We start from the raw sequence: 26,043 nt of genomic DNA, 5'->3' as shown, positions 1-26,043 counted from the left end.
TCCTTTGTTTTCGAATTTTTAAATAAAAATATGTAATTAGATTTAGAACATAAATAAAAATTGACTTTTTGAAGAGAAAAAAAAAACCAATTACCAAATATTAAACGAATTATAAAAGTTAATTGGCATAATGCTCTAGCATCATATTTTTGTGCGAATTAAGTATAAGAAAATGACAATATTCCAGGACTACAATCTTGATTGGTCCGTTTGTATTCATCATAACATCTCATATGATTAGATTTATGTTTGTGTACTCCATTAATTTTTTATTCTTCCGTATTAAGGAAACGGATTAATGATTTTGATATTTATACGGTTAATATACGATAATTACAATTGAGTAAATAAGAAGGTGAACACATAAGATGGAAGCAAGTATTGTCCCTTAGCATATACATCCACTCATTCACAAAAGAAAATACTTGCCTCATTCCTCAAAACTCAAGTATTGTCCTTTAACATATGTGTCAGACTATTATTTGCACGCCGAATAATTGACTCAAAACAATAATAAAAGGCGAAATCTTATCATCTGGCAAGCTATCATTGGTTGATGACGTCCACCACCTTATGTTGACTTGGGCATTGCATGATTAGCTGGTTAAGCTGAAGCTGCATGTGGTAGATAATTTCGGTTAGGGCCATACGATTCCTCTAATTGATAATTAATCCTAATCTCATATAAATAATTAGTTTTGTTTGGAATCTTCAATTACCTAATCTCATACATTATACATGTTTAAGACTTCTTGAAGTGTAAGATATTGCGTAATTTGGATTAGCCGAGAGTAAGTGGGAAAGTAGGTTAGAAGAATTAGGCGAATACTTTTGGCACTCCATATTTTTGGTCTTCCAAGAGTGCAGACAATGATTACTTCGTTTCTTCGAACCACAAAACACGCAAATGGCGTTTTACCGTATTAGCAGAAAATGCATCCTAGTACAAGTTCGATCCACCCCCCCCCCCCCGGCTAACAAGTAACAATTAAACCCATCAACGCTATCGTTTGTCAAAAAAAAAAAAAAAAAAAAAACATAGAACACATAACATTAATATAATTTTCTACATTGTTGAATACACCTTGATCACATACCCAATAAATCACTAAATTCACAATCTCAAATAATAGAGAAAAAATTAGCATACAAAATTTGAAGGTAACTCTCCCGAGTAGTTGAGTGCCGTTTCCTTCTTGCGACGCGGCCGTGCTGTTTCGCGACACGAAAACGCCCGCCAGGAATCAGGAAACTCACCCGACACCCCCAACATGCTCCTGGATTCCACTGTACAACGTAATTTCCTTTTTCTCCTCATGTGCTCTTTTGAGTATTTTCAACATCCATGAACTGACCAGTTGCCCTGCTCAAGCACCACAATGAAACTGTCATCTCAGATTCCGACCCTTTACTTTCACAAAATATATGTTGAGGGAGGGAGGGAGTATATACTTGAAATTTTAACATACCTATCGTATGACAAAAAGGCGTCGCCTATGGTTCCGGCGACCTTATTTCGTACCTTCCGTACACAAACCTGAGTTGCAGAGTTTGCAAATTGATATCAACATATATCGTTAATTACAACGACAATGACAACAACAAAAAAATAATGAACGTCGATGACCATGACAATACTCACTTGTACTTGATCCATCTCCCCAGCCTCTGGATCCCGATTACGATGAATTACAATTCCATTGTCGCATTTATTTATGAAGTGTGCACTTCCACTTATATCATAGAGATTAGGAGGACCCCCGGTCCACTGGTGCAACTGTTACAAGAGCTATGATCAGAGAAACCACATCAAAGAAAAAGGCATGGTCAAGCTCAACGTAACCAACCAACCTGTCTAGGATGCGCCACAAACCAAACATGGCAACAATGATGTTGAGCAAACCGTTTGATCTTAGTAAGCATCTGACTCACATACTCGGTTTCGGTCCTGTAACAAGTAGAAGTTTTAGTAATCTTGTAAGTAAAAGAAATAAGAAACATGGAATTAGGGCATATGCAGCTACAATACAAAGAATACTAAAGGCAGCATTAGCGGGCATGGTTAAGGGTTAGAACTAACAAAGTAATGCAGTAAAATTGTAACTAACTAAATTCAGGGATAAAATTGTGCTGGTTCATATGTAAAATGGCAACAAATAAATATGCAGCACACAACATGTAATGAAAAGACTAACTGGTTCGGGGGACGTTGATGATCAAGCTCATTGTAAGGATCAATTACAAGTCCACGCACCCCATGCCTAAGTACTGCTGCTTGTGCAAGATCAAGAACCCAACTGATATTTGGAAGAGAATCATCCTCACACCTATAACATGGCCGTAGGAGTAAATCAAAAGGGCACCATTTATGATCAGAAATCAGTTAAAGGAAACAAAGACTTCTACTCCATAAGGCCTGCGTACATGTTTATAAAACAGTGCACTACAGACACAATGATGCAATCTAGCCTTGCGGCGTGGCTCGCTTGGGAACACTAGCCTAAACAATAGAGTTGATAACAAAACTTACCTTATGAGGTAAAAGGTGTCATTTAACCATTTTTTTCCTTGCTCAAATTCTTCAACACTCATCCGTTCAGCAGACCCACCATAACTATAGTCAGCCAGAAATAAAAGACAGAGTCACAAAGTTAGATCCAATGAGTAGCAAAGTACAATAGCACCAATTTTTAAAAACAATGGGGGCTTACAAAACTGTGAAAATCATAGGACTTGATCTTAAACTGATGAGTCGCAATAAAATTACAGGAAAAGGTAAAAGCACAAACACTAAGGAAAGAATCAATAGTGTTAGACAATAATGCTTTTATGCACTACAGAAACAATCTACTTACTATATCCTTGCATAGGTAGAAGTAAAATTTGAACACAGTCGAACTCATCATATCATAGATGTTATTTAATCATCGGCATGCATGCAAGATGTCTTGGTACTTTTTTTGCTTTATGTTTTTTCTTCTTCTTTGAGAGCAATGGGGTGTTCAAAATGGGACAGATTTTTAATCAGTTTAGTTTGGTGTTTGGCCTTACCAAACTGAAACTGAAAATTTTGTTTTTGAAAAAGGCAAACAATTGGTTTTCGGAAATCCTTACTGATTATCGAGCTAAGCAGTAAATCAATTTTCATATTTAATACCATTTTGGTATGTTTCAAATATTATTATGTTTTCTGATAATATAAAAGGTGTGCCAATATAGTTTCCGGCTTCTGTCATAGCATAGCCTTTTTCCAGCTTATTTCATATCATGCCCTTTTAATTAAATAATTCATAAAGGTAAAATAAACAGGAAAGGCATCAAAGCATTTTAAGAATGGTAATAAAGAAGGTCAACTCAATCTTACCGTTTATCAAAGAAAGGCTTCTTTATGTGCTTCTCCAGCAATTTTCGTGCATGCTCCCTAACCTATAAATCATTAATGAGAAGGGTGTGATATGTAAGACAGTTAACGGAGAGCAAAAATGCAACTATGTCATAAGAGAACATGGTAAAATTGATATGTGGATGACGTCTATATCACACAAGGCAGGGGGTAAAATAACCACCACAAAATCATGTCTAAGGTATATTCTCTCCCAAATCACAAGTGCTATGCACGTGTGCGAACATTTCTCATAATGATCCGCTGTAAACCAACTAACAAGGGAAGGGTTGCACATAGGAGAAAACAGAACAATTTAAACTCTTTGATGAACTAGTTTACCTTGTTCTCCATAGAGCAAAGTACAAATTTCCATCCAACACTTGCAGATAGATTGCACAAGAGAGCATCAATCCACTCACTCTTGCCTGAATTAGGGACCCCTGTTACTATAGTCAACTCACCAGGAACAACCTAAAAATAAAAACATAAAAATTAGAGAAGTATGTATATCTACAACCAGTCATACTCATCCAGATTTCAACATATCAGAATACAAAAGAAGGAACCAGATGTAAAATATACTTTTGACAACTCATGATAACAATAACAACAACAAATGCATAAACTACTAAGGGCCCATTTGGAAATGTAGAAAAATCTTCTGCTCATAAGCGCATTTAATAGAAGTAAACTGAAATTTTTAATATCATCCAAGTGCTTCATGGTAAAGCACTTACACAGTTTTTACTTTTTCTACCAAACATTTTCAGAAGTGTTCTTGGTTATCTGAAACTGCTTTTAGCTATTCTAAAAGCTCTTCCAAACAGGCGCCCTTAGCCATTGGTGCAGAGAAACAGTAACAAACCATCAGATCAGATCCGATAATTTGCTAAATTGTCAAACATTTATATACCTAGATCATATAAGGATATGTTGACAAAAAAAAAAAAGACCATATAAGGGTACAAATTTCGCTTAAATCTCCACTTGAGTGCTTTACCTTACAAAAATAATGTGTTAATTAACAGATCTGCATTGATACCCATAAATCGATACCTAGACCATATAAGGGGGAATCGACATACAACCAGAGGAATTATTCAAATTCAGAAAGGGTATTATTTGTCACCAGAAACGTCAAGGTTTTGCTTACATTGTAAAAATCATTCAGATTTTTCCACCCAGTTGAGACACCATACTCATATCCAAGAGTCCGGTGATAATATGCATCGAGTTCATCAAAGTAATTCGCAAAATTGAACAATCCACGTATAGGAAATAATTCAGCATCCTCAATTACTCCCTTCAATACATCCGAACCCAAGTACATGAGAACCTGTGTAGATAAACAATAAGAGATGGTAAGGATTGCTTTAGTGATCCAAGTAAAATATTAAAATACATCTTAAATGATACGATCTTTTTCAGTTCAATGGAAGGTGCAGGATACAGACCATCACACAAGATGATGCGAGGTAACACATTACGTATCAGAGGTTTGTTTGTTCAAGCAACTTGATTAAGAATGATATCATAAAGATGTACTATTATGTGAGGCAAAAAAACAGAATTCACTAGCATCAAATGGAGCATACATAGGAACATGCAACATGAAAAATCACTGTCATACCACAAATCAACTCAATAAGTAATATTTGAGCAAATGATCACATGATTGTGTGAATAGATATTTCAAATGTCAGAAACTAATCTAAGATCTTTGGTTTATCATTATATGTAATGATCCAACATATATATGTATTTGGAGATAATACTAAAAAGTCTAAATTAAGCTAAATCCAAATCATTGCATGTGCATTATCTCTGACCTCATTTGCATCTTTGAAGTTCTCTTTATCATTTTTCTTTGGCCATTTAACTCGCCAACATCTGCAGGCACATGGGTAGCGGACAATTATTCTTACGAAGCCTGCATAAAGATGATTTTAACTTAATCAACAGAGAACAGTAACAGGACATTATATTGGAAACCTTTCTCTTCCAAGGCGGCGTGCAAGCTCTTCAGCTAGGGCTTGACCAGGACCATCTCCATCAGTGGCAAGTACAATGCGTGATGCCTATCAAAATCAAAATCATTATAAACAAATATGCGAACCCCTGTGCCGATGTGTTTTGGATAATAGTAGTAAACTTATTTGCGAACCTTCTTTAAGTACTCTTTGCAGTTCCACAGATATTGATACTTTGTATCCTAGCTTTACAGAATAGACAAGATAAGCATTAGATCCTCCAAATTCCACAGATATTGAATAGCATTTAACTTTAACTTAATTCTTCAAATTAAATTAAGGGAAAAAAAAAATCTCTAAATGGATTGTGGAGTGGTTCCACACATTGTTACATTTTGCAACAAGTCAAACGAATAAAAGTACAAAAAAAGTAATTCAACTATCTTAAGGTGATACAAACCTTCTCTTCAGGTGGCAACTCCTTTGAGGAAACCTTTGGAGGAGCACCATCAGGTACACTCACACAATTACAAAAGCCAGCTTCTTCCATTGAAAGTTTATCAATTTCGCCTTCAACCTAAATTATGAAATAAAACAAAAGAGTACATATTGGGTGCAACACTAATGTTTGAAAGCATCAATCACTGAAAAAATGGTGGAAGCCATACAATGATGATATCATTAGTTCCCTTTATATCGTCCAGTCCATAGAAAATCTTTTCAGTATCCTTTTCCTGAGAAAAAAATCAAAGTATGAGATCCAAATGACAGTATTACAAAAACTGTTTACACAAACCTAGAAAAAGAAAAAAAAAATGGATAACATCCAAAAGTCGACCTGACAGGGCATCGTTAAACATCTGAGCAATGACATTGCCGCATTGGCAAATTTTATGTTATTTTTAATTCATTCAAATATGGGCCAGCGATGGACTTTATTTATTTTAACCAGTGAAATACTGACATGTATATCTAAAGAGGTTGTTTCATGATAAAGCCCACCACCACCAGGTCGCTTGCGGCACACCCTTATAAATATATATTATGCTAATCATTTCAACCATTACTCGTTTAAACACTTGGGTTAGATTAAAAAAAAAAAAAAAAAAGTATCACTTATTGGAACAACCTGCCAGAACTTCTTGTCAATGTCCCGATACTTGCAACTAACAAGCTTTCCGTCTCTCCGATAAGGAAAAGCAATAGCAATCTGCATGTGAAATTTCAGAAGCAATTAGGTAAGGAAAACTAATAATTGCATCACAGCCAAAGAGATTAAATTGCAATATCTGCCCCAGGACTGAGATGATGGTTTTAGCTTAGTACAGATGAGAAAGACAAAGTTCATTTTGTTGTATCCCCCTAAGTTTTCTCAACTCATCTTATCGAGAATTATCGAAGCATCATTCTCTATTAAAGGGACAAAAAAACTTAAATGCAACTTTAGAAAGTTTGATGCCATAAGCATAACTTCATCCATCCACTGTTCTGAGATCCATATGCTTTCTATACAATAAATTTACGTCAACAAGGAAGATCTGGAACTACGTTAAAACAATCCAATTTGTGAAATGTGACTTCTCAAATATCTTTTTGAGAACTTCTCAAATATTATAACCATAGGATGTAGTTAATTCACAATAAAATGCACAAAGGATTAAATTATGAATGAAAAGACAAATGTCATACACATGAAGGAAAATACCCTAGGCATTATGAACCATTCAGGTGTTTACGATTGATTCCACCGGGGATGGATTCAGTGAATTGTCTGATGTTTCAAAGTACTTCCCGAAAGATAGAAATCTTCACACTCACTTGTTTTGGGTTTTACATTAGGAAATTTAATGCATAATACTTGAACCTAAAGCCAAAATAGATAACTAAATGAGGATTTATTACTTCATGTTTACTAATAAAACTTCTGCTGCCATTTCATCTGTGCAGTTTTTTTACTCTTGATGGCTACAGGTGAAAAGAGGATACTTCTAGAGTGTAGTAACCTAGATATTTGTAATACTCACAGAAACATATTTTTCTAATTTACACAACTAAGATCATGAACATCTTAATATGAAGATGAAAAATTAATAATCCTTTTCCATTAGCGTCATGCACCTGATCACCTGTACTTTTTTGCATTACAGCATTTCTCATCAATGTTCCCCTTGATATCATTCGTTCTGAAAAATAATCTACAATCTGAAACAAGGGCAAAAGAAAATATATTCACCATGTTGAATAAGGAAAACGAAAACATAACTTTACTGATAATAGTTCTATTCTTAGTGTCACAATCCAGTACAAGAAGAACTCAAAGTTCAGAAAAGAGTAACGAGCTTTGACCTCCTCACAAAGTGGTTCCAGTCCTAGAATTTCCTCTGTGATTTCCCTTTTTTTCTTAAGTTTTGAAGTTTCAGGTGGCAACCTGTTTCCTACAAACGCCTGCAAGAAAGGGGTGACCGTCAGCCAAGTGACTCTCTTTCATTACTTTTTAATAAAATATTATAATGTGATGGCAATGTAGTATAAATGAAGATTGGAAGAGAAGCAAGCATACCCTCGTGCTACCTGTCCACCCACATTTTCCACGAAAGCAACACCAAATAGCACGATCCCTAAAACATCATAAATTTCAATGTAAAGTCTGACTTGCAATCTGTTAATAAATAATCAGAAAAACTTGTAAAACACTAGGAAAAGCATACCAATTTTCCGAAATATCCATGGATAAGCTCTTTTCCTCTGAATCGCCACCTTTGCACTAGCATATGAGAAGTCATTTCAATTTCAGTCACATATAATTCCTTCTTTTACTCATTTAAAAGAAAACCATGCATGCACAGTTTAAGGCAGTCTCATTACATCATGGCCACTCAATCCCCTGAGTTTCTATCGTTTAATTGCTAAAACAATGGAAATTTTCCGCTATCAGCTTAATCTCCTTCAATGAAATTTTCCATCTTTTTGGCATGATTCACTCTTAAATGCGTCTCCAGCCCTTAGATGGAGAAATGTCATCAGAGGTTCTCTTTGATGTTCTCAAAAGTCATTGGTTTTTTTTTCATGATAATTTTCTTGAACAAGACACATCGTCAAGAAAGTAATTATTTTGGGCAATAGATAATGCCAACTACTGTCAATAACTACCGTGAATCCCTCATGTCTCCTTCAGGTCGAGTCTGCTCATACTAACACTATTGATTAAAAACAATACTGATAACTTAATTTATTACTATATACAATAGCGTTTACCTGCTTATTATCCATATGAAAATTGCTTATTTTTTCTCCCAAAACTAGTTTCTAAACCTATAATAACGAACAAAAATGGGACATGCACGTAGGTTTTGACAATTACCACCTACAGATTCAGTAATTTATAAAATCCTAAACAAACAAAGTCAAAAAATATTTGCTGAAACAAATACAACATAGCGGCAGAAGCAAAACTATTAGCATACCATTGGGCAAATCAAGTGGTTGTACTGCCCTGGTACAGATATTGTTTCACCGTCTATGCCAAGATTCTCCAATTTCTCCTTCAAGATCCTCATTTGCATAGAGGACATTCCATTTTCTTTTGGGGCTTCCACTTCAACTACATAGAATTCAAAAGCATACAGCACATTAAATTCAAAACATTCTCATAATCCTTCACACACACAGAAAGGGTCCACCTGTAAACACCATAGAAAAGAAAAATTAACAAAACAAAAGTTTATTCGAAAAAACACCCCGACAACTAAAATTTTATAGAAAAACACTTCTAACAACTCAAATGGAGAAAAGAAAAACACCTTATCTATCCGCTTGTGATGCTCTAACTGATTCTCAGTGGTGAAACTCTTTGGTGCTATAAAGTAGGTTGGATTTTTCTCTAAAGTACTAACTTTGAAGTGTTTTCCTTCTAAAATGCGATGTTATCAAGGACTTACATGCAAAAAGCCAAAAAATTAAAGCAGAAAATTGCCTACCTTCTTTACTGAGCACAAATTTACGCAGAAACTTACCTGGTTCTGCGACATGGGCAGGGGAGAGAGAAGAATATCCGTTAGTCCGGAGGCAAAGCGGCCGAATTTTCAACACGGGTTTCGATGAAATCGGAGAGAAGACGAGGCTGCGAGAGTGGAAGGGGTGTCTGTGTGCAGAAGGGGTCAGTGGGTTCGGAAAAGGAGCGGACTTGAGCAGCTGCTTAGAGGCCATTAGGAGGCCGGAGGTTGAGGAGGATAAGAAGGAGAGCTTGCGGAAAGGCCGATGGAGAAGAAGACGCATGTCTCCGGGAACTGGGTTCCGAGTCTTGTTTGTGGGGTTTCAACTCGGCTGGGTTTCCATGGCGGAAAGAAGAGGAGGGAAGAGGGTAAGGTTTTCGACACTTGGGTCACAACACAGAGAAGGGTTTTAGAGGTCTCGGTCGGGTTCTCTTCTTAAATCTCGACCATGACCCGGACCCAAATGCCTACCCGTATCCGACCCATGTCAAATGACCGGACCGGCCCACCCAAGAGCGTCGCGGCTTTTCTTTCTTTTTGTTTAGTCATTCATGTATGTAAAACAAATTGACGATCCATGAAAACACTTATAGCTTGGTCACTAATTTGTAAACGAAATAAAGAGTTTAATTTCTTATTTAGCTCTGTTTTGATTCCTCCAACTCTATTGATTTTGATTAACATGTTATAAGTGTTCGACACGTTGTTTGCACTGTGAAAATTTACTAATCACAAATTATGGACAAGGAGGTGCACCCTAGAGTGGATGCAAATACTATCTTTAATAAGAACATTTGGGCATAACCAAGTTGACTAAAAACAATAGGTTCTTTCCCCTACACTCAAGTTCGATTCTCATCTTTCATAATTTAGATTAGATTAGGTATCGATGGAATAATTTAAAATGGCAATCAAGAAAGGGGCAAATGGAAAAAGCATATCCTTTATATGCATTTTAAACTTGAGCTGTGATACACATCCCCAAAGCCTGCTGGCAACTCATGGAACAAGTGCACAAGATCAACATTCCTCCACGTAGCAAAGGTCAGTAGTTTAATTCTTAATCATACGAATCTTAATTACCATCGTAAACAGAAGTTTGCTGGGTATCATATGAATCCTAGTGCACAATAGGTTGGATTAAGCTCTTCCCTATCAGCACAATGGAAGATTGGTATGAGGCAGCTACTTTTGTTCTCATGGCATTTGTAAACCAGCTGACATTATTCCAATTCTTTGTCTTAATATTCTTCTAATCATGCATTAAAATCTGCGCTTGTTAGCAGCGGCGGAATCACTCTCTCTCTCTCTCTCTCTCTCTCTCTCTCTCTCTCTCCCTCTCTCTCTCTCGCAGGCGGCGGCCCTCTTTTCTTTCCTCCGCTGGCATGAAGAAAGGGTCCATTTCACTACCTCCTCTTGTCAGAATTCCACTCTCCCTCACTCGGTCTCTCTTTCTCTCTCTCTCTCTCCCCCTCCCACTCCATCTCGCGTTTCTTCTCTCTCCTCCCTCCTCCCTCACGCTCTCTCTCCGCTGTCACTGTGCACAGACGGTGCACAACTTTCCCGGCCACCATGGCCCAAACCAAGGACACCACCAGCTTCATCTCGATCTCACAAGCCAAGAACACCCAGCCTCGCCTCTAACATCCTTCCCGATCGTCGGGATCGAACACCCAGCCTCGACCATTTTCCGACGAGCTTTTTCGCACTAAACGGCGAGCTACGAAGGCAGCGCAGTTAAGCCGCAAAGGATTCCGGCTACAACCTGCAGAAACCGGTGAGTTTTCTGCATTTTGGCTCAGACCGGTTAGATCGAGTCGTCCGGTCGGACCGTTTCTGGTGCTTCATTGGACCGGATAGGACCGCTCGACCGGGTTTGGACTGGGTCGGACCGCTGAACCGGGTTTGGACCGGGTCGGACCGCTAGACCGGATTTAGACCGCTCGACCGGGTTTGGACCGGGTCGGACCGCTGAACCGGGTTTGGGCCGGGTCGGACCACTAGACCGCTCGAACAGACCGGTTTGGACCAACTCGACCGTTCCGGATCGACTGAAGCGACCGCGATGATAAGCCGACGTGAACGGAAACTAAAACTTGTGAGATGCAACAAACTCAACTCTGAATATAACTTGTAACTTTTTACCAATCTGGAAATCGAAACGAAAGAAGATGACCGACCGACGAGATTTAAACTCCTTAATTTGAAAATAAATTCTGGATCAGTATTATCAAAATTGACGAACACAGAAATTGACGAACACAAAATGCAGAAAATAAACCACCAAAAACCACCAAGTTATTTTCTTGTTATCTTACGGAATGGGGGGAGGGACTACAAAAGCCAGCTGAAGAAAACACACAAGCTTGCGGCATGCATTCACGGTTTAGTTACAGAAAGTTTTATGAAATTAACACGTAATCAGGAAGCTATCTGAATCATGTACCTCTCAATCTCAGACATATGGCCAACCCAAAACTAGTATATCTCGTCGTCGGGGACGTCTGGTGTCAAAAATTTTCTTGGATCTTTACTAATTTCCTCGTAACTCATTCGCGGCTTCACCTTGTCTGGGACAGGCACCAGAGGAATAATGCTATCTCCGTCAATTACTCCATCGATTATTCCATATTCAACTGCTTCTATGGGGGACATATACCGATCCCTGTCAATATCCTTTTGGACTTGCTCAAATGGGCGACCGGTGGAATTTGAAAGAATTTGTGTAACGTTGTTTTTGTTATGCATCACTTCTCGGGCTTGAATTTCCACATCTATTGCCTGCCCACTAGCGCCTCCAAGAGGTTGATGAATCATGATCCGTGTATTCGGCATTGCAAAACGCTTCCCTTTGGTTCCACCGCCAAGGATTATGGACGCTGTTGATGCTGCAATGCCCAGTGCCACTGTGGAGACATCAGCCCTCACAAGCTGAACAACGTCGTAGATAGCCATTGTAGCACTAACACAAATAACAAAAAGGAAAATCAGCAAGCAGATAAGAAGACAGCAAACCATACAAACATATACAGAAGAATACATCAATGAAAAATACATTCGGTAATTGAGATTGTGAACAAAGTGATTGCGATTGTATCAACGAAACATTAGATAAAAGTTGGAAGAATACATCAATGTGAACAAAGTGATTGAGATTGTACTCAATGGGACAATACATAAATGAAAAGTTAGTTTTTTTAATCAATAAACAAAACAGGCAAAATCCCATCTTTCTTGAAAAATAAAAGAAAAGCCCCTTTTTTTATAAGTTAAAAGAAGAAATAAAACAAATAGTCCAGTGATCTTGTTTTGGCTGAAGTACCATAACAAATAATAAAGACGCATGAACTACCGGCTAAAATCAGATTTCTATGACTAATATGCAATCTCATAACTCAACAGATTCAACAGCCCCCCTAAATTTGCATAAGTTCATAACTAAAGAGAAATGGAATGTCTCTAAACTCTAGAAACCAATGCCCATTGGTGGGCATCGCAAAGGCACACTCAAATCCACAAGAAGCACAATAGTTTCGATAAATAGATAAATACAGGATGCCAAAGCACACAACACAACCTTGCCTCCCTAGAAAGCTATGCCAAATATCAATGCAAGTAGACATTGGAGGATTAAAAGTTTAATACGCTCAGCCTTACCCGCGTCCTTGCACATGATTCACCAAGAAATTGATATTATCTACAATAGACTTTCTCCCCTACCTACTATCACAAGTGCTAAGACTTCCATGAGAGACTGTCAAGACTTTGTTGACAGCTCTCCACACTCAGCTGATTTTCCGATTTTATTATGTCCACCACTCACATGGAAGCGAAGCATTTAACATATAACTAGTACTGTTACTTGACTATTAGGAGACAAAATAACTAGCATCAATAAGGAATGTTGCAATAGGAACATAAAGAAATAATGTGGGAGTGTGCATTATGCGTGTCACCGGTTCCTCACCAACGGGGAACTCCCTTGCCTCACAACCGCATCTTAAGCTATATCAAAATCAACATGCTTTGTACTTAACCTAACCCCAAAGATTTGGCCATTCTCTATGCTCATATATTCATCCAGCACCATGCCTTTTAAGTTTCCATTGCACAGGAAAAAAACCTTCAAAATCAATTGTTCTTATCTCGTCCTAAGGAAAAAGCTACACAAACTAAACTAAATACTAAGCCCTTCGAACACCCGAATTTCAAATCAATTAAGAACTACAAAATCTAATCAAACAACATCCTAATCTCAAAGGGGTCACCTCCCCCACTCAAAATCTCCACAACAAAATTGAAAATTTCACTACTTTCAAACAAAAATCAGCACGAAATAAAAGCTACCCAGATGCTAAAAACCATGTACAACCTGAGAGAGCCGCCGGTGGAGTTAATGAAGAGCTTGATATCCTTCTTAGAATCCTGGGCATCCAACAAAAGCAGCTGGCTAATAATAGCGTCGGCCACAAAGTCGTCAATGCTACTACCCAAGAACACAATCCTCTCCCTGAGCAAAAGCCCCATGGCGTCACCCTCGGCGCCTCTCATGGCGGTGGCCGGCGTCTGAGGAGCCGAGGAAATAAGGAGCGAGCCGTCGAGGGCCTGGGACCTGGAGGTGAAAGTGGGTTTTGGGGTTTGGAGGGAAAGAGATTTGATTGAGGGGGTTTTGGGGGAAGAAGTGGGGAAGTAGGAGGTGGGTTTGGGGCGGGAGGAGTGAGAGAGCTTGAAGGTTGGGGTGGGGTGGAATACAGGGGATGAGATTGAGAGAACGTCCATGGGTGCTTGCTCAGTTGGGAGCTGTGATGGCAGGGAAAAAGAAATGGGCGTTTGGATACTCGTTAGGGGAAATGAGACAAGGTCTTACAAGACGAACCCATTTCGATCCCCTGGGTTTTATTTATATTTTGTTGTAAAAGTTGTGAGAGTGAAGCCCACAAGTTTTTAGACAAAGATGAGGAAGACTTCTAGAATAGTGATCATGTTGTTGTTGTATAAGGTCTTTCAAAAAGCATTCATTTCACTTTTGTAAGTTTTTACGGGTGTGACTCTATTTAAAGAGTATTATGTGTGTGATCATAACACACAGCAAAAGAAAAGAAAAGAAAAGAAAGCAATAATATTAATATTCCTATCTTCCTCTGTTTACCAGCAATCCTTTTGTGTTAGAATTACAAAACTAAACAGTGTGATACATTGCACCTGTTTCGCTCATATCCCTAGCAAATGTTACCTCTCTAACTTTTGCCTATTTATAACATATTTGGCTTTTTAGCCAAAATGTTTTTTTTTTTAAATTGGTAAACTCGTTACTGTGTCTGACAATAAAAATTAATAAAAGTGATTTATAAGTTTTTTCACTATAAATCTCTTTGGTGATCTGTCAATATCTTCGGTAAGTGAAGGGCCAGGGCAATTGTGCTCTAACCAACAAATCTTCACGCTTTGCGAGGATCAGGGAAACGTCTATCGTATGTAGCTTTACATGTACTTTGTAAAGAGATTATTTTCATGACTCGAACCCGTGACCTCGTGGCTACAAAAGAGCAACATTTTTGTTGAGTCAAGGCTCGCCCTCAACAATTACCAATAACGTTTTGACATAATAAGTATGTCTTAATTGTAAAAAGGTTACCGTGGTGATATAATGGTTAGAAAATAGTCATATGATTAAAATAAAACAAAAATATGTTTCAAATCCTTGTGGTAATGACTCTTATGGCGTGTTTACCAATCGGGAGTGGAATGGAGAGAAACGGAATTGAATTCCGCTTGAAGCATTATGCCGTTTACTAGCACTTAGGGAATCATAGTTTATGTGGGGTCCACCCAATTTCAGGAGTTCAATTCCGGATTTCCCCGGAATTGGATTACCTATATAGAGGTGGTAATTGAATTCCGGGTAGATGACTCCATCACGAATCAAAGTTTTCTACCTAAAATACCCATGTATATTCCTAAAACAACTCCTACCTTCATCAATCACTCCCCTTTGTATTTGTTTCTCTCACAACACAGATCAACCCACCTTCGCAACATGAAATGATGTCGTAGCACTGAACGACGAACGCTGCGATTTGGAACAACGATCGTCCGGGGTTTAAAACGGCGCCACAACGATGAATATGATCTGGAACAACGAACGCCCAAATCCTCAAGGAAATTGTGATTTGCAAACCCATATAGAAGAGAAGGAAAGAACTTTTCACTTTCACCCTAAAAATTGGATTTTTGTTTTTTTTTTGGTTGATGGGGTGGGTCGTGGCTTTGTGGTTCCTCTAGAGATTGGATGGTGGGCTGTGGATACTGCTTACTTGGGAAAGAAAGGGGTTACAGACGAAGATTGGGGAAAGAAAGGGAGAAGAGAGAAGGATGTAAAATTTTATTTTAGTTTACTTGAGATGAAGGGGCTGGGAAACAAAGGCTTGAGATGAAGGAGGAGAAATGGCTTTGGAAATAACGATCTTATAAAAAGTTTTGGAAATAATGATCTCATAAAAAGCTTTGTTTATGGATATATTTAATTAGATAAACTTAATTTTTAATAATTATAGCATAAAAATAATTTATTTTAAACGAGGGTAATTTAGTAATCAAGTTAGTTTTGATTCCGATTTTAGTGAACTAGTAAACAATATATATGGAACTAATATCGTTTGTATTCTGACTCTAGTTAGTTTAGTAAACAACTTTAACATGAATCTAATTATGTTTCCTCCTCAATCCAATTCATCCTTAATTCAATTCCCTTCAATCTGATTATAGATTAGTAAACGCGCCCTTAGTAGTTTACCTCAAAAGTTAGATTTTCATCAAAATCTGCTCGCATCTTAACATATTTTAATGAAATTCTCACTTTTGGACAAAATTACTAATGTTCTTTTCGATAGTTAAAAACTGTAGGTAAATCACACTTGGTTCTTAATGCTATAAACCCTAAATCCAGAACTGTCAACGATTCTTAACCAAACAGCTGCACCACTTGATTTTAATAAACGTAAAATTATCATGGACAATATATTACTTACCTTACAAGGAAAAAATATACTCGCATTATCTCCAAGTTTTGAGATGAGAGTCATGAGACATTAGTCAATGTCTCTTAAAAATATAATGAACATGTAGAAAAAGAGACAGGTGTTTGTCACAATAGAGAGCACTTCAAATTCAGCTTGAAAAACGAAAACGAAAACGAAAACTAACTAAACTTAGGCAACTAACTAAACCCATTATAGTTTATTACACAAATGAAACATCCGGTCTTACGGTTCTAGAATGGCTCTTACATAAAACAAATGAAACATCGTCCGCTCTCAAAATTTGGCGTACCAAATTAGTGTCTCTAGTACTTTTTTAGTTGGTCAATCTAGTATTAGTTATCCCAATTACTACGTCGACACGTCATGAGTTCGATTATTGGCGCTGCAGCGCTGGTGAATCACACGATGGTAATCAAGGAGAAGCAAAATGTCTCTATGAATTTTTCCGACTCCCAAAATTATAGATTGTCATGGCCCTTTTTTAATTTAAGGAAAAGAAATTTGTGCGGCGACTACTAAAAACCATTTTGCATTGTAAGCCCCAAATTAATAACCATTTTGCAGGCACAACATTACACTACAACAATACTATATAGCGAGTCACATGTGTATATCTTTTAGCTAGTAATCCAAACACAACTCTTCATCTCTCATGATATATAACAGTTTCAGAATTTCTGCTCAATCAGTTTTGATTTTTTTCCTTCTTCTGGGAAACATTTAGTGAACTTAATGATTAACGGATAGTAATTGTCTAATTGACAAAACACTAATTAACATTGGAGGTACGTTGAGAATTAATTTACAAGATTAATTGTGACAAATTAATTAATTAATAATTTAATTATATTAGTGAATTACTGATCAATAGCTAGCCGCCAACGAGGAGTCATGAGTAACCGACGGTTATACACAGCAAACCCTAGAAATTGAAGGGAGGGTGTGTGCTACTAAATAGGAGATTATTAGGAGGTAGTGGTTATGGTATCATCCATGATCATTGAGATCACCTCCTTTATCTGCGCCAAAAGTAACGAAACCAAAAACTGCCCACCTTCCCCCGCATCTCTCTCGATCTCTTTCTTCTTTCTTCCTCTCTCTTTCCTTGTAGATTGGACTACTTAATTAGCATAAGTCAGCAGGCAGGCTGCTGTTACTTGTTCAGTTAATTTGTAAGCTTAATCTGATAAGGTTTGTTAATTAGCACTAATCTTTAGGTCTAACTCAGGTCCACAGACACAAGAAAATCTGATTCTCTCAGGTATCTCTCTCTCTCTCTCTCTCTCTCTATGTCTTAAGCTTTTCAAATCTTGTTTTAGTTATCTCTCTCTTTCCTCTTTCAAGGGTCTTTTTCTATAGCATTGCTGGTCTTTTAGCAATTAATCAGTTAACTATTAACTATAATTAACTGTTCGTGCAGGTTTTGCAATTTTCATGGCTATGAGTACTGCTACTTTTTGCCCTACTGATGACTGGGGGTCTGTTCAGCTTCTCAACCCACCAGAAATGAATATGCTTAGCTTCCCATCACAACAAGAGCTGCAGGCAGCTTCGTCGGGCATTTTCGGTCTGCAGGATTACTACTATAGCTTAGCTAACATTAATCCAGACGACACCTGCATAGATCCACTCTTCCAGCCATACGAGTCCTCTGAAAATTTTTTCCACCCTGATTTTTGTTCTCCAACAGATAACATCAATTTAGCCTCACTGTCGCCGGAAATCTGTCCAACCCTAGATGAATATGACTACTCCTACCAGGCCTACCCAAAACGCCAAAAGCTCTTCCATGATCAACAAGTCCAATATTACAATTCAAACTTCCCGATCGCCACTCCCAATTATTTCAATGCATATGATCGGTTCCTCCAGCCTGAAATTTTGGTTCCAACTCCTGAAATCCAAATTCAGAATCCGCCTGCGGCTGCCAAGCTTAACAATAAGGCCGTCAGTGGTACTGGAACTGTGTCACCGCAGAGCATAGCTGCGCGCGAGAGGAGGAGGAGGATAACGGATAAGACTCAGGAGCTTGGGAGGTTGATTCCTGGTGCCACAAAGATGAACACTGCTGAAATGTTGCAAGCTGCGTACAAGTATGTCAAGTTCTTGCGGGCACAAGTTTCAGTTCTCAAACTCATGACGGACTCTCCAATTCAGCAGGTACTATTTCATCTGTGTGTGTGTGTATAAATGGTTTAATATTTTGCAACCAAGTTAGATGAATTTAGGGCAGAATATAATAATTCTTTCTTTTATTTATTGATTTAATGTATACATTTTAATTTGAAATTGTACGTTTAAGCAGGAAAGGAAGGAAGAAGGGTTGCATATTAATCAAGAGCGTCTCCAAGTTGTTGCATCCCCAATTGTTCAAGAGAAGCTCTACTCTGAAGAGAAGTGCTTAGTTTTGAAGGAGTTTGTTGAAGTGCTGGCAAAAGATGATGACATCCAATCCAAACCCTTGCTCAAAGACAAATTTGCTGAGTTGCTGCAAACCAACGGCTGACAATTACAAGAGTCACAGCTAGACACTGATTTGTTTATTGATTTGTTGTTGTTCCTTTAACTGTATTATCTAATTAATTCCTAGTTAGCTAGTTAACATTTTTGTAGGGTGCTAATCTAACCAATTTCTTGTCAATTTCTAATTTTCAAGAAATATATTGGCGTTATGTACGATTTTCCGGTGATTATTGTGTAACTCACCGCATCCACCTTTTAATAAACAAAAATTATTACAATTTTGTTCTTTATATAAATTTTGAATTGATGGGTTATATAATGGTAATAGCACTGAAAAAATGTCAGGAGCCTCTTATACTAGCACTCGAAATTAGTAAATTAGTCATACATACTGCAATTGCACTCAACACCGATAAGTTTTATCCAACTGAGTTCAAGTACAAATTACATAAGCATCTTAATTGATATATGGAGGCCATCCTGAATAAGTCATTAGATCCTCAAACCAAACTAAGTAAATTACAAATCGAAAGTGCAAACTTTGTTGGACGATTGTGCCACTCCATTGCAAAGAACTCATTGCCAGTACTTGAAAAGCCAACACTTGTAATATTAATATACCAGGCTTTGGTGAGACTTATTCCAACATATGCAATCCCCATCAGAGACTCACGTTTGTCACATCATTTATGATGATCTGATATTTTATCTACTTGAGTATTTACACACTTAAGGGAAGTACTGTAGTTAAAATTATAGCACATGTGTGATTATATAAACCCTAGTAGATTATGTTTGAAAATCTTATAAGATCTAGAAAATCTTTGTATTACTTAGAGAGCTAGTTTTCTTCCTTCCTTATTAATATAGATAAAAGCACAAAATATGAGATTTTCCTCTACTCTATGCCGATTTTCCTCTCTTCCCTCTCTAAATTTATGCCACAACAACAAGAACGATTTTCTTTTAGATGATTTTTTTTTTTTTTTGTTAAACGATAGATTTATTAGATTAGAGAACCAACAGGGTTTGAATCCAAATCATGATGCAAAAGCAACACTACTCTCCACCATTGTGTAGAAAACCATTTGCAAAAATAAATGAAATGCTAAATGAAAAAATTGCGTCAGCCGGAAGTCGATGAGTTGATCTTTGGATTGTGTACTTAATTTCGGGATTGGAATTATGGAATAGATTACAGATTATACAAGTACTTTTTGTTAAAAATAAAAAATAAAAAAAATAAAAAAAAATGATAAAAAAAAGTCGGAAACTTTTTGCCAATTAAACTGCTCTTTATAGTCCGAGTGCATGTGGTTACCAAGGATAACTTTCAACGTGATAAAATAGACTCCCCCACTTTCTTTCTTGCCAACCGTTTGAACTCAGTTTAAAATTAACCATCTCAAGAGAATCAACACAAACTTCTCCATGGCCTCCATTTCTGCAACCTCCGTCCTCCTCTTCCTCACATTTTCCGCCTCACTTTCGGCAGCTCTATCTGCTTCCGTCTTAGAAGACCTCAGGAACTTAAAACCACCGCATGATTTTAACTCCACGATCACGAAAAACTGCCATCACAACCCATCACTCAGATACTGCAGTTCCCTACCTATGGACCTTGATGAGATTTTCAAATCCACCATTGTTGCAAGCCATCTCTGCAACGAGTCCAAGAATCCAAACTGCATCGAATCATTCCCTAAAATAAACCTTCAAAACCGCCCAAAGATCACGCCGCTCTACTTGTCATTCAACTTCTTTTGGAAGTATTGCCCTTTGAGCATCTTAACTATTGACTTATCCAACAGTTCCTTAGAGAGCAATTTTCCCATTGATGTTCTTCAATGCACCCAAATCCAAGCTCTTGATATGAGCCATAATGACCTTCACGGCGATGTCCCAATAGAGAGCTTCTCTCCGCTTACCAACCTCACTTCTCTTAATTTATCATACAATCACTTCTCTGAGAGTAAAATCTCTGATGCCCTCTTCTTTAAGCGGTTCAATTCTTCGAGTTTTCTCCATTCAGGTCTTCTCCCCGATAAGAAAAAGTTCAGGATCAAGGCTGTAATCTTGTTGGTTGGTTTTCCGATCTTTGTGATCCTGATGGTATGTTGCTTGGGGTGGCTTTGTTTCCGGAGGCCTGATTTCCTCCCAAGAATGCTTCGAAGAAAGCACCGGTTTACACCAGCAATGCTTAAGGCAGCAACAAATGGATTTTCGAAAAGAAATTTGAAGGGGAAGAGTGAAGCAGTTGATATCTACAAAGGAACTCTGAGAGATGGTACTGATGTCAGGATTGAGATTTACCGAGGAGAAAACCACCCGAACTTGATTGAAGAATGCAAGGTTCTTGTTCAGTTATGCCACAAGAACTTGGTTAGTATATTGGGGTGGTGCAATAACAGAAGGTTGAGAGCCATCGTAACGGAATGGATGGAAGGTGAGAGCCTTGAGATGTGGCTGTTGGAGTCAAACAGTACACCATGGAATCACAGGTTGAAAATATTGATGGGGGTTGTGGAAGGCATGTGTTATCTGCAGGAGGAATGGCCTGAAGTTGGATATGACCTCAGGACAAGCAGTATCTTGCTGTCAAACAATCTGGAACCGCGAATTTCGAGGTTTAAGGTCGGGGATCAAAGCAGTAGAAGTAAGTCGATCCATGAAGCTGCACCATTTGCATCTGTTATTTTTTACCTCTCTTAATTTGGTTAACTTCTAGTATCTAAATTTAAACTTTTTGTTCAGAGATGTACAAGTTTGGAGTGCTTCTACTAGAGATGCTTGTAAACAGGCGGCCGCAGGAAGACTTTGAGACGGGGGAGGCTGGTTTTCTCGAGTATATCAGAATGCATTATCCTGAAAATTTGCAGAAGGTGATAGACCAGAAATTGGCGACACAAGATACTTTTGATCAAGCTAGACAGGCAATAGGCCTAGGGCTAATGTGTACAGATATACCCAGCAACCAACAACTAGGGTTGGGTCAAGTGTTTGATATCATTAGTCGAGCCTACCAGTCTTGCAGGGTTTTAGCATCTCATAACCGCGAAAGATTACATGCCGAAAGAGGTAAAGGGCACAAGCGCATACAATCAAGACGAACCATTGAATTCATCGAACCTCCAAAATCCAATTCCTGAAAGAGCTCATACATTTACTATGCAAAAAGATTTTATGTTTCTGTATGTGCTATCCGAAATGCTTTAATTTTCCTCGTGGATTGTTAAGTTTCGGTATGCTATTAGAGATCGATGTCCTTATTCGGTTTCATGACTCTTTCCTCCTTCAACAGCTTCTATAGTTCACAAAATATTGTATTATGCTTTGTAACGGACAGCAGACAACATCAGCGTAGAAAAATAATGCGCACATAACCAATGAATTTGAATCATCAAGAACATTGAAGTACAGAACTTGCAGGTGAATACAAACTGGTTCTTGTAAATATTAAGGGGTGGCAAATTACAAGAAATCAGGACAAAAAATTACTGCCAGAAAAAAGTATTCTGTGTATATGTTAGGTTCAAGCTGGGATTCCTCACTTGATGACTCCGGGTCTGTTGGCTTGCACTTTAGATCTTGTCCGATGAACCTTCTTTGGCAACTCAGTAGTTAATGCATACATTTTCACGGCGAATAGTTCTTCAGGCAATCCCTTTTGATCCTGATGTAAAGAAAAACAGGAATTATAAGCGAAGAAGACTTTGATGCAAGGAAGGAGATATTTCATATGAATTCACTCAAAGACAGCTATGAAATGAACCAGTTTACAAAACCAGCTAGAGTACTTCTCTTCCAGTTAGAGATGTCTAATTCACTTTATTAAGAAAATTGACATTAATATGAGAAACAACAAGTGCTGGCAAAAGTCTGACAGGCATCGTATGACGTTATTGTATTAAGCAGTGTCCATGCACTACTTAAATCATTTCTCCTTCACTTCTAGACTATATTAGTTATCAACAATGAAAATAAAAGTAACGTAACGCATCAGATAAGGTCCGCATCAAATTCTAGAGCTAATAGTACAAAGTACAAATTTCACATTTAACCTTTGATGTGTAAAGATGAAGTCCACATTGACGAAAGAGCTCCTTAAAGTACAAATCAGACCTAGTGACACTCCGATCTTCTGTGTCTAACACGAATCCTACAAATCAATACGATTAGTCAACAAGAAGTTTTTATTCTCTGTTAATTTAGTCTACTAAAAAAAGAATATGCAGATGAATACACTTTTTGTGGCGTGGTAAACTTGGTATTAGTAGTAGTGGAAACAGGTGAGATGAGAATTTTACCATGACCACATGAAAGAAGTGAAACAGCAAGCAACTTACCGGATCTTGCAATATTTTCCTTCAGAACAAAAAGACCACCAGGTTTTAATCCAACCTAGAAACAGGTGACCCACATAAAAATGTTAGTACCTTTCTACACACAAAACTAACAATAATAGGGGTCATGATTCTTCCATAAATAGAATTATTACAGAGGCACCAATCCAATAAACTACAAAGCAACATATTAAGGGCATAAATTTGACTGGACGTAAAAAAGTGGTAGTATAATAGGAATAATTCTGCCATCAAAGTGCTTCTATCAAAGATTGACAACAAATAGATAAAATCAAACATTCCAAGGCACTTAATAGCACAAAAATAAGTTATTTACATCTTACTGAGGACATAAGCAATAACCTGGTTCTTTGACCCAATAATCCCCAAGTTAACGTGTAATGGTACACTGGTTTTTCCATTTCCTTTTTCTTTTTTCCTTTTCCTGTTTTTGGTTTGGAGGGAGGAAGGGACCGAATGGTCCTATGAATTGAACACTATGTCTGAGCATAAAGTCAGTAAAAACAGAAATTTTAAATTTAAGGAAGACATTAATGCTTCACAGAATTTTATAAATTTGTGGATGTAAATGGTCAGAAGATTGTGGATCTTCAAGTTCAATTCCATAGCGAACAGTCTACATTTGATCATGAAATGATAGTGATGCAATCGCAGTAGATGCCTTGATATCTGAAACATAGTTTTACATTGATATTCAAGAAAACCGTTTTACCTTTGCCCGTTTAAAGAATGAGACGAAGTCATCATCTGTCAGATGACCAATACACCATTGAACCCATATAATGTCGTACCTCCCTGCTTCTGGTGTGAATTCCTAAAAATGGAAGCAAGAAAATGCTCATGAGGTTTCCAAAAGAGTCAGCGAGGTAAGAGACCGATGTTTAGAAAAAGTTAAGAAAGGAAGACGCTTCATGAGTGCATTGGATTGACAAAATTGCATGGCAGGTATTTAAAAAATAAATAAAAAACAACCTAGCAAACCATTGTATGACTAATATGGGAGATATAGTTCACCATCTAAACACGAACAAAGAAATAAAATAGCAGGTTGTAAGTGTTGAGACCATCCAATGTTTCTGGTAATGTATTGAATTTGAGTATATTACCTGAAGAGGCACGCAGAAAAAGTTAGTAGCTTTGTGCGTCTCAGAGACCATATGATTTTCAGGAGCCAGACTTTCACGAGCAGTTTCCAAGAAATGAGATACAGGCTCAAGAAGATCAACCTGGGTTTTCAAGAAAACAGAAATAAACAATCAAAGAGAACAAACGTGCAAAGACTACGAAGGATAATAAGCTCTATCAAGTTTTAGTGGCACTGGTTTGTTCCATGTAACACAAAAACAATAATTCAGTCTGACTGAAAATCCAAAACATGAAAACAATACAAAGCTATAGATATCCTGACTCAAGCTCAGAAGTGAAGAAAAGCTAAATCAGTTATCACTTATCATCTAATAAATAAATCCAAAAGCTAGAAAGATAAGAACCAACACGTATTTTTGAGGTCTCGTGATAAAGTCTAGCATCCATGTTCAATATATGCAAGCATTTGGATGCATTTCACATTAAATTAATCCATTTGGAACTTACCTGAATTTGCTTCTACAATTCGGGATTGACAGGGACAACATACACCATGAAATACAAGTTCACACAAAGACCTCAACTTTATACAGTAACATAAAAAGAAATTCACAGAAACTGAATATCGAAAGATGGCCGTAGAAGAGGGAGGTGCTGTCCCGAAACTAAACTCACCTCATTGAAGTATCTTATGAGAAGATTTTTGGAGACTCTGCCAATGCCAGAACCACAATCTGCAGAAACTTAGATACTGGTAAGAACTTGCCTGATTTTAAAACCACAAACCAATAGAGCCAAAATTTGGATTGCAACCCTTTTCAAATTTGCATTTTTGATGAACAAAAGTGAACTTATTTAATCTAAATTAAAAAAACATGACAATTTAAAGCAACTCAAACAAAGAAAAACATAGAGAAAGATAGATTTTGTGTACCAAGAACAACAAGGTGACGTTGGCCATTTGCAGAGTCGGGAAAACGCTCAGAGAGAAGCTGCTTAAGAAAAGCTTCACTGCCCATTATGTCAGGCTCATTCACCTGCGCATATCCTCCCAACACTCCATTGGTCGACGCCTCCACACCCTTTACAACGAAACACACCAAAAACATCACACACTTTCCCGATGCCCACAACCTACTCGACGAAATGACCGAACCAAAAAGCGGAAACCAAAACAGAGAAGGTTGACAAAAGCACTTACTTCCCAGTAGCCAACGCCTTGGCGGTACCACTCGGTCTTCTTGCTGTGGTCGTCCCCGACCTGCTCCCTCCACATCTCCTCCGCGTTCTTGAATTCTCGGCCGGCGGAGTCTAACCCACCTTTCTCCATTGACACTCGAGTTTCCGTTCTGTTTCGGCGGCTGTTGGGTGCTTTAAACGGTTCCTTGGCAAAACAACGTCGCACGGCGGCAAAGATGAAGTCTTTTGAAAGTAGCTGGGAGCATAAAATGGAGTGATGCTGCATGAAAAAGTTTGAAAACCTATGATCTGGACGATGACGATGAAAGAATGCCAGCTACATAACTTGTTCCTGCGTGGCAATTCTTAAGCTTCTGTGACGTGGCTTGATCAGGCCAAGAACACAACTTGATACACTAATTACAGAAAGCGTTAAAAATATGGGAATTTTAACGAAAAGCTTATGGTACTGTTTATTTTAACGAAAAACCACATTTTTACTCTAAAAAGTCAATTGTAATATTATTCACTTACAACACATTTTTATCATTTTCATTAAAACTC

General features: G+C 37.7%; 5 protein-coding genes across 6 annotated transcripts; 2 read left to right on the top strand and 3 right to left on the bottom strand.

The window, feature by feature from the left end:
• Positions 1–1,025: 1,025 nt before the first annotated feature.
• Positions 1,026–9,775, bottom strand: LOC137729051 (toprim domain-containing protein). 2 transcript variants are annotated; one of them, XM_068467874.2, is made up of 21 exons: positions 9,369–9,775; positions 8,820–8,956; positions 8,064–8,119; positions 7,916–7,973; positions 7,702–7,800; positions 7,474–7,557; positions 6,485–6,565; positions 6,024–6,089; positions 5,816–5,932; positions 5,550–5,597; positions 5,378–5,463; positions 5,215–5,275; positions 4,539–4,721; positions 3,725–3,856; positions 3,365–3,426; positions 2,531–2,614; positions 2,196–2,327; positions 1,852–1,948; positions 1,643–1,777; positions 1,470–1,537; positions 1,026–1,363 (listed from the first exon to the last, which is right to left on the bottom strand). In XM_068467874.2, the coding sequence occupies exons 1-21, from the start codon at positions 9,628–9,630 to the stop codon at positions 1,315–1,317; spliced, it is 2,097 nt and encodes a 698-aa protein (XP_068323975.2). In that variant the 5' UTR covers positions 9,631–9,775; the 3' UTR covers positions 1,026–1,314. The 2 variants fall into 2 exon arrangements, with proteins under 2 accessions (XP_068323975.2, XP_088534617.1); XM_088678491.1 differs by having other exon boundaries at positions 9,333–9,763.
• Positions 9,776–11,623: 1,848 nt separating this feature from the next.
• Positions 11,624–14,310, bottom strand: LOC137728938 (ATP-dependent Clp protease proteolytic subunit 4, chloroplastic). The gene is made up of 2 exons (XM_068467750.2): positions 13,720–14,310; positions 11,624–12,309 (listed from the first exon to the last, which is right to left on the bottom strand). Exons 1-2 carry the CDS (start codon positions 14,124–14,126, stop codon positions 11,826–11,828), a joined length of 891 nt encoding a protein of 296 aa, XP_068323851.2. The 5' UTR covers positions 14,127–14,310; the 3' UTR covers positions 11,624–11,825.
• A 3,511-nt stretch (positions 14,311–17,821) lies between these two features.
• LOC137728486 (transcription factor bHLH53-like) lies at positions 17,822–18,893 on the top strand. Its single transcript, XM_068467261.2, has 2 exons — positions 17,822–18,547; positions 18,693–18,893. The coding sequence occupies exons 1-2, from the start codon at positions 17,822–17,824 to the stop codon at positions 18,891–18,893; spliced, it is 927 nt and encodes a 308-aa protein (XP_068323362.2).
• Positions 18,894–20,281: 1,388 nt separating this feature from the next.
• Positions 20,282–22,127, top strand: LOC137728485 (Leucine-rich repeat protein kinase family protein). The gene is made up of 2 exons (XM_088678402.1): positions 20,282–21,506; positions 21,605–22,127. The coding sequence occupies exons 1-2, from the start codon at positions 20,282–20,284 to the stop codon at positions 21,997–21,999; spliced, it is 1,620 nt and encodes a 539-aa protein (XP_088534528.1). The 3' UTR covers positions 22,000–22,127.
• Positions 22,128–22,211: 84 nt separating this feature from the next.
• Positions 22,212–25,800, bottom strand: LOC137730019 (alpha amino-terminal protein methyltransferase). Its single transcript, XM_068469088.2, has 8 exons — positions 25,502–25,800; positions 25,235–25,382; positions 24,976–25,034; positions 24,321–24,440; positions 23,927–24,028; positions 23,197–23,251; positions 22,912–23,009; positions 22,212–22,523 (listed from the first exon to the last, which is right to left on the bottom strand). Exons 1-8 carry the CDS (start codon positions 25,763–25,765, stop codon positions 22,398–22,400), a joined length of 972 nt encoding a protein of 323 aa, XP_068325189.2. The 5' UTR covers positions 25,766–25,800; the 3' UTR covers positions 22,212–22,397.
• Positions 25,801–26,043: the final 243 nt, after the last annotated feature.

The sequence above is a fragment of the Pyrus communis genome, chromosome 10 (assembly GCF_041283825.1).
Source record: "Pyrus communis isolate YQ-2024b chromosome 10, ASM4128382v1, whole genome shotgun sequence".
NCBI classification, from domain to species: domain Eukaryota; kingdom Viridiplantae; phylum Streptophyta; class Magnoliopsida; order Rosales; family Rosaceae; genus Pyrus; species Pyrus communis.
The sequence above is the reverse complement of the archived record's forward strand: the minus strand, read 5'-3'. Positions and strand labels throughout refer to the sequence as shown.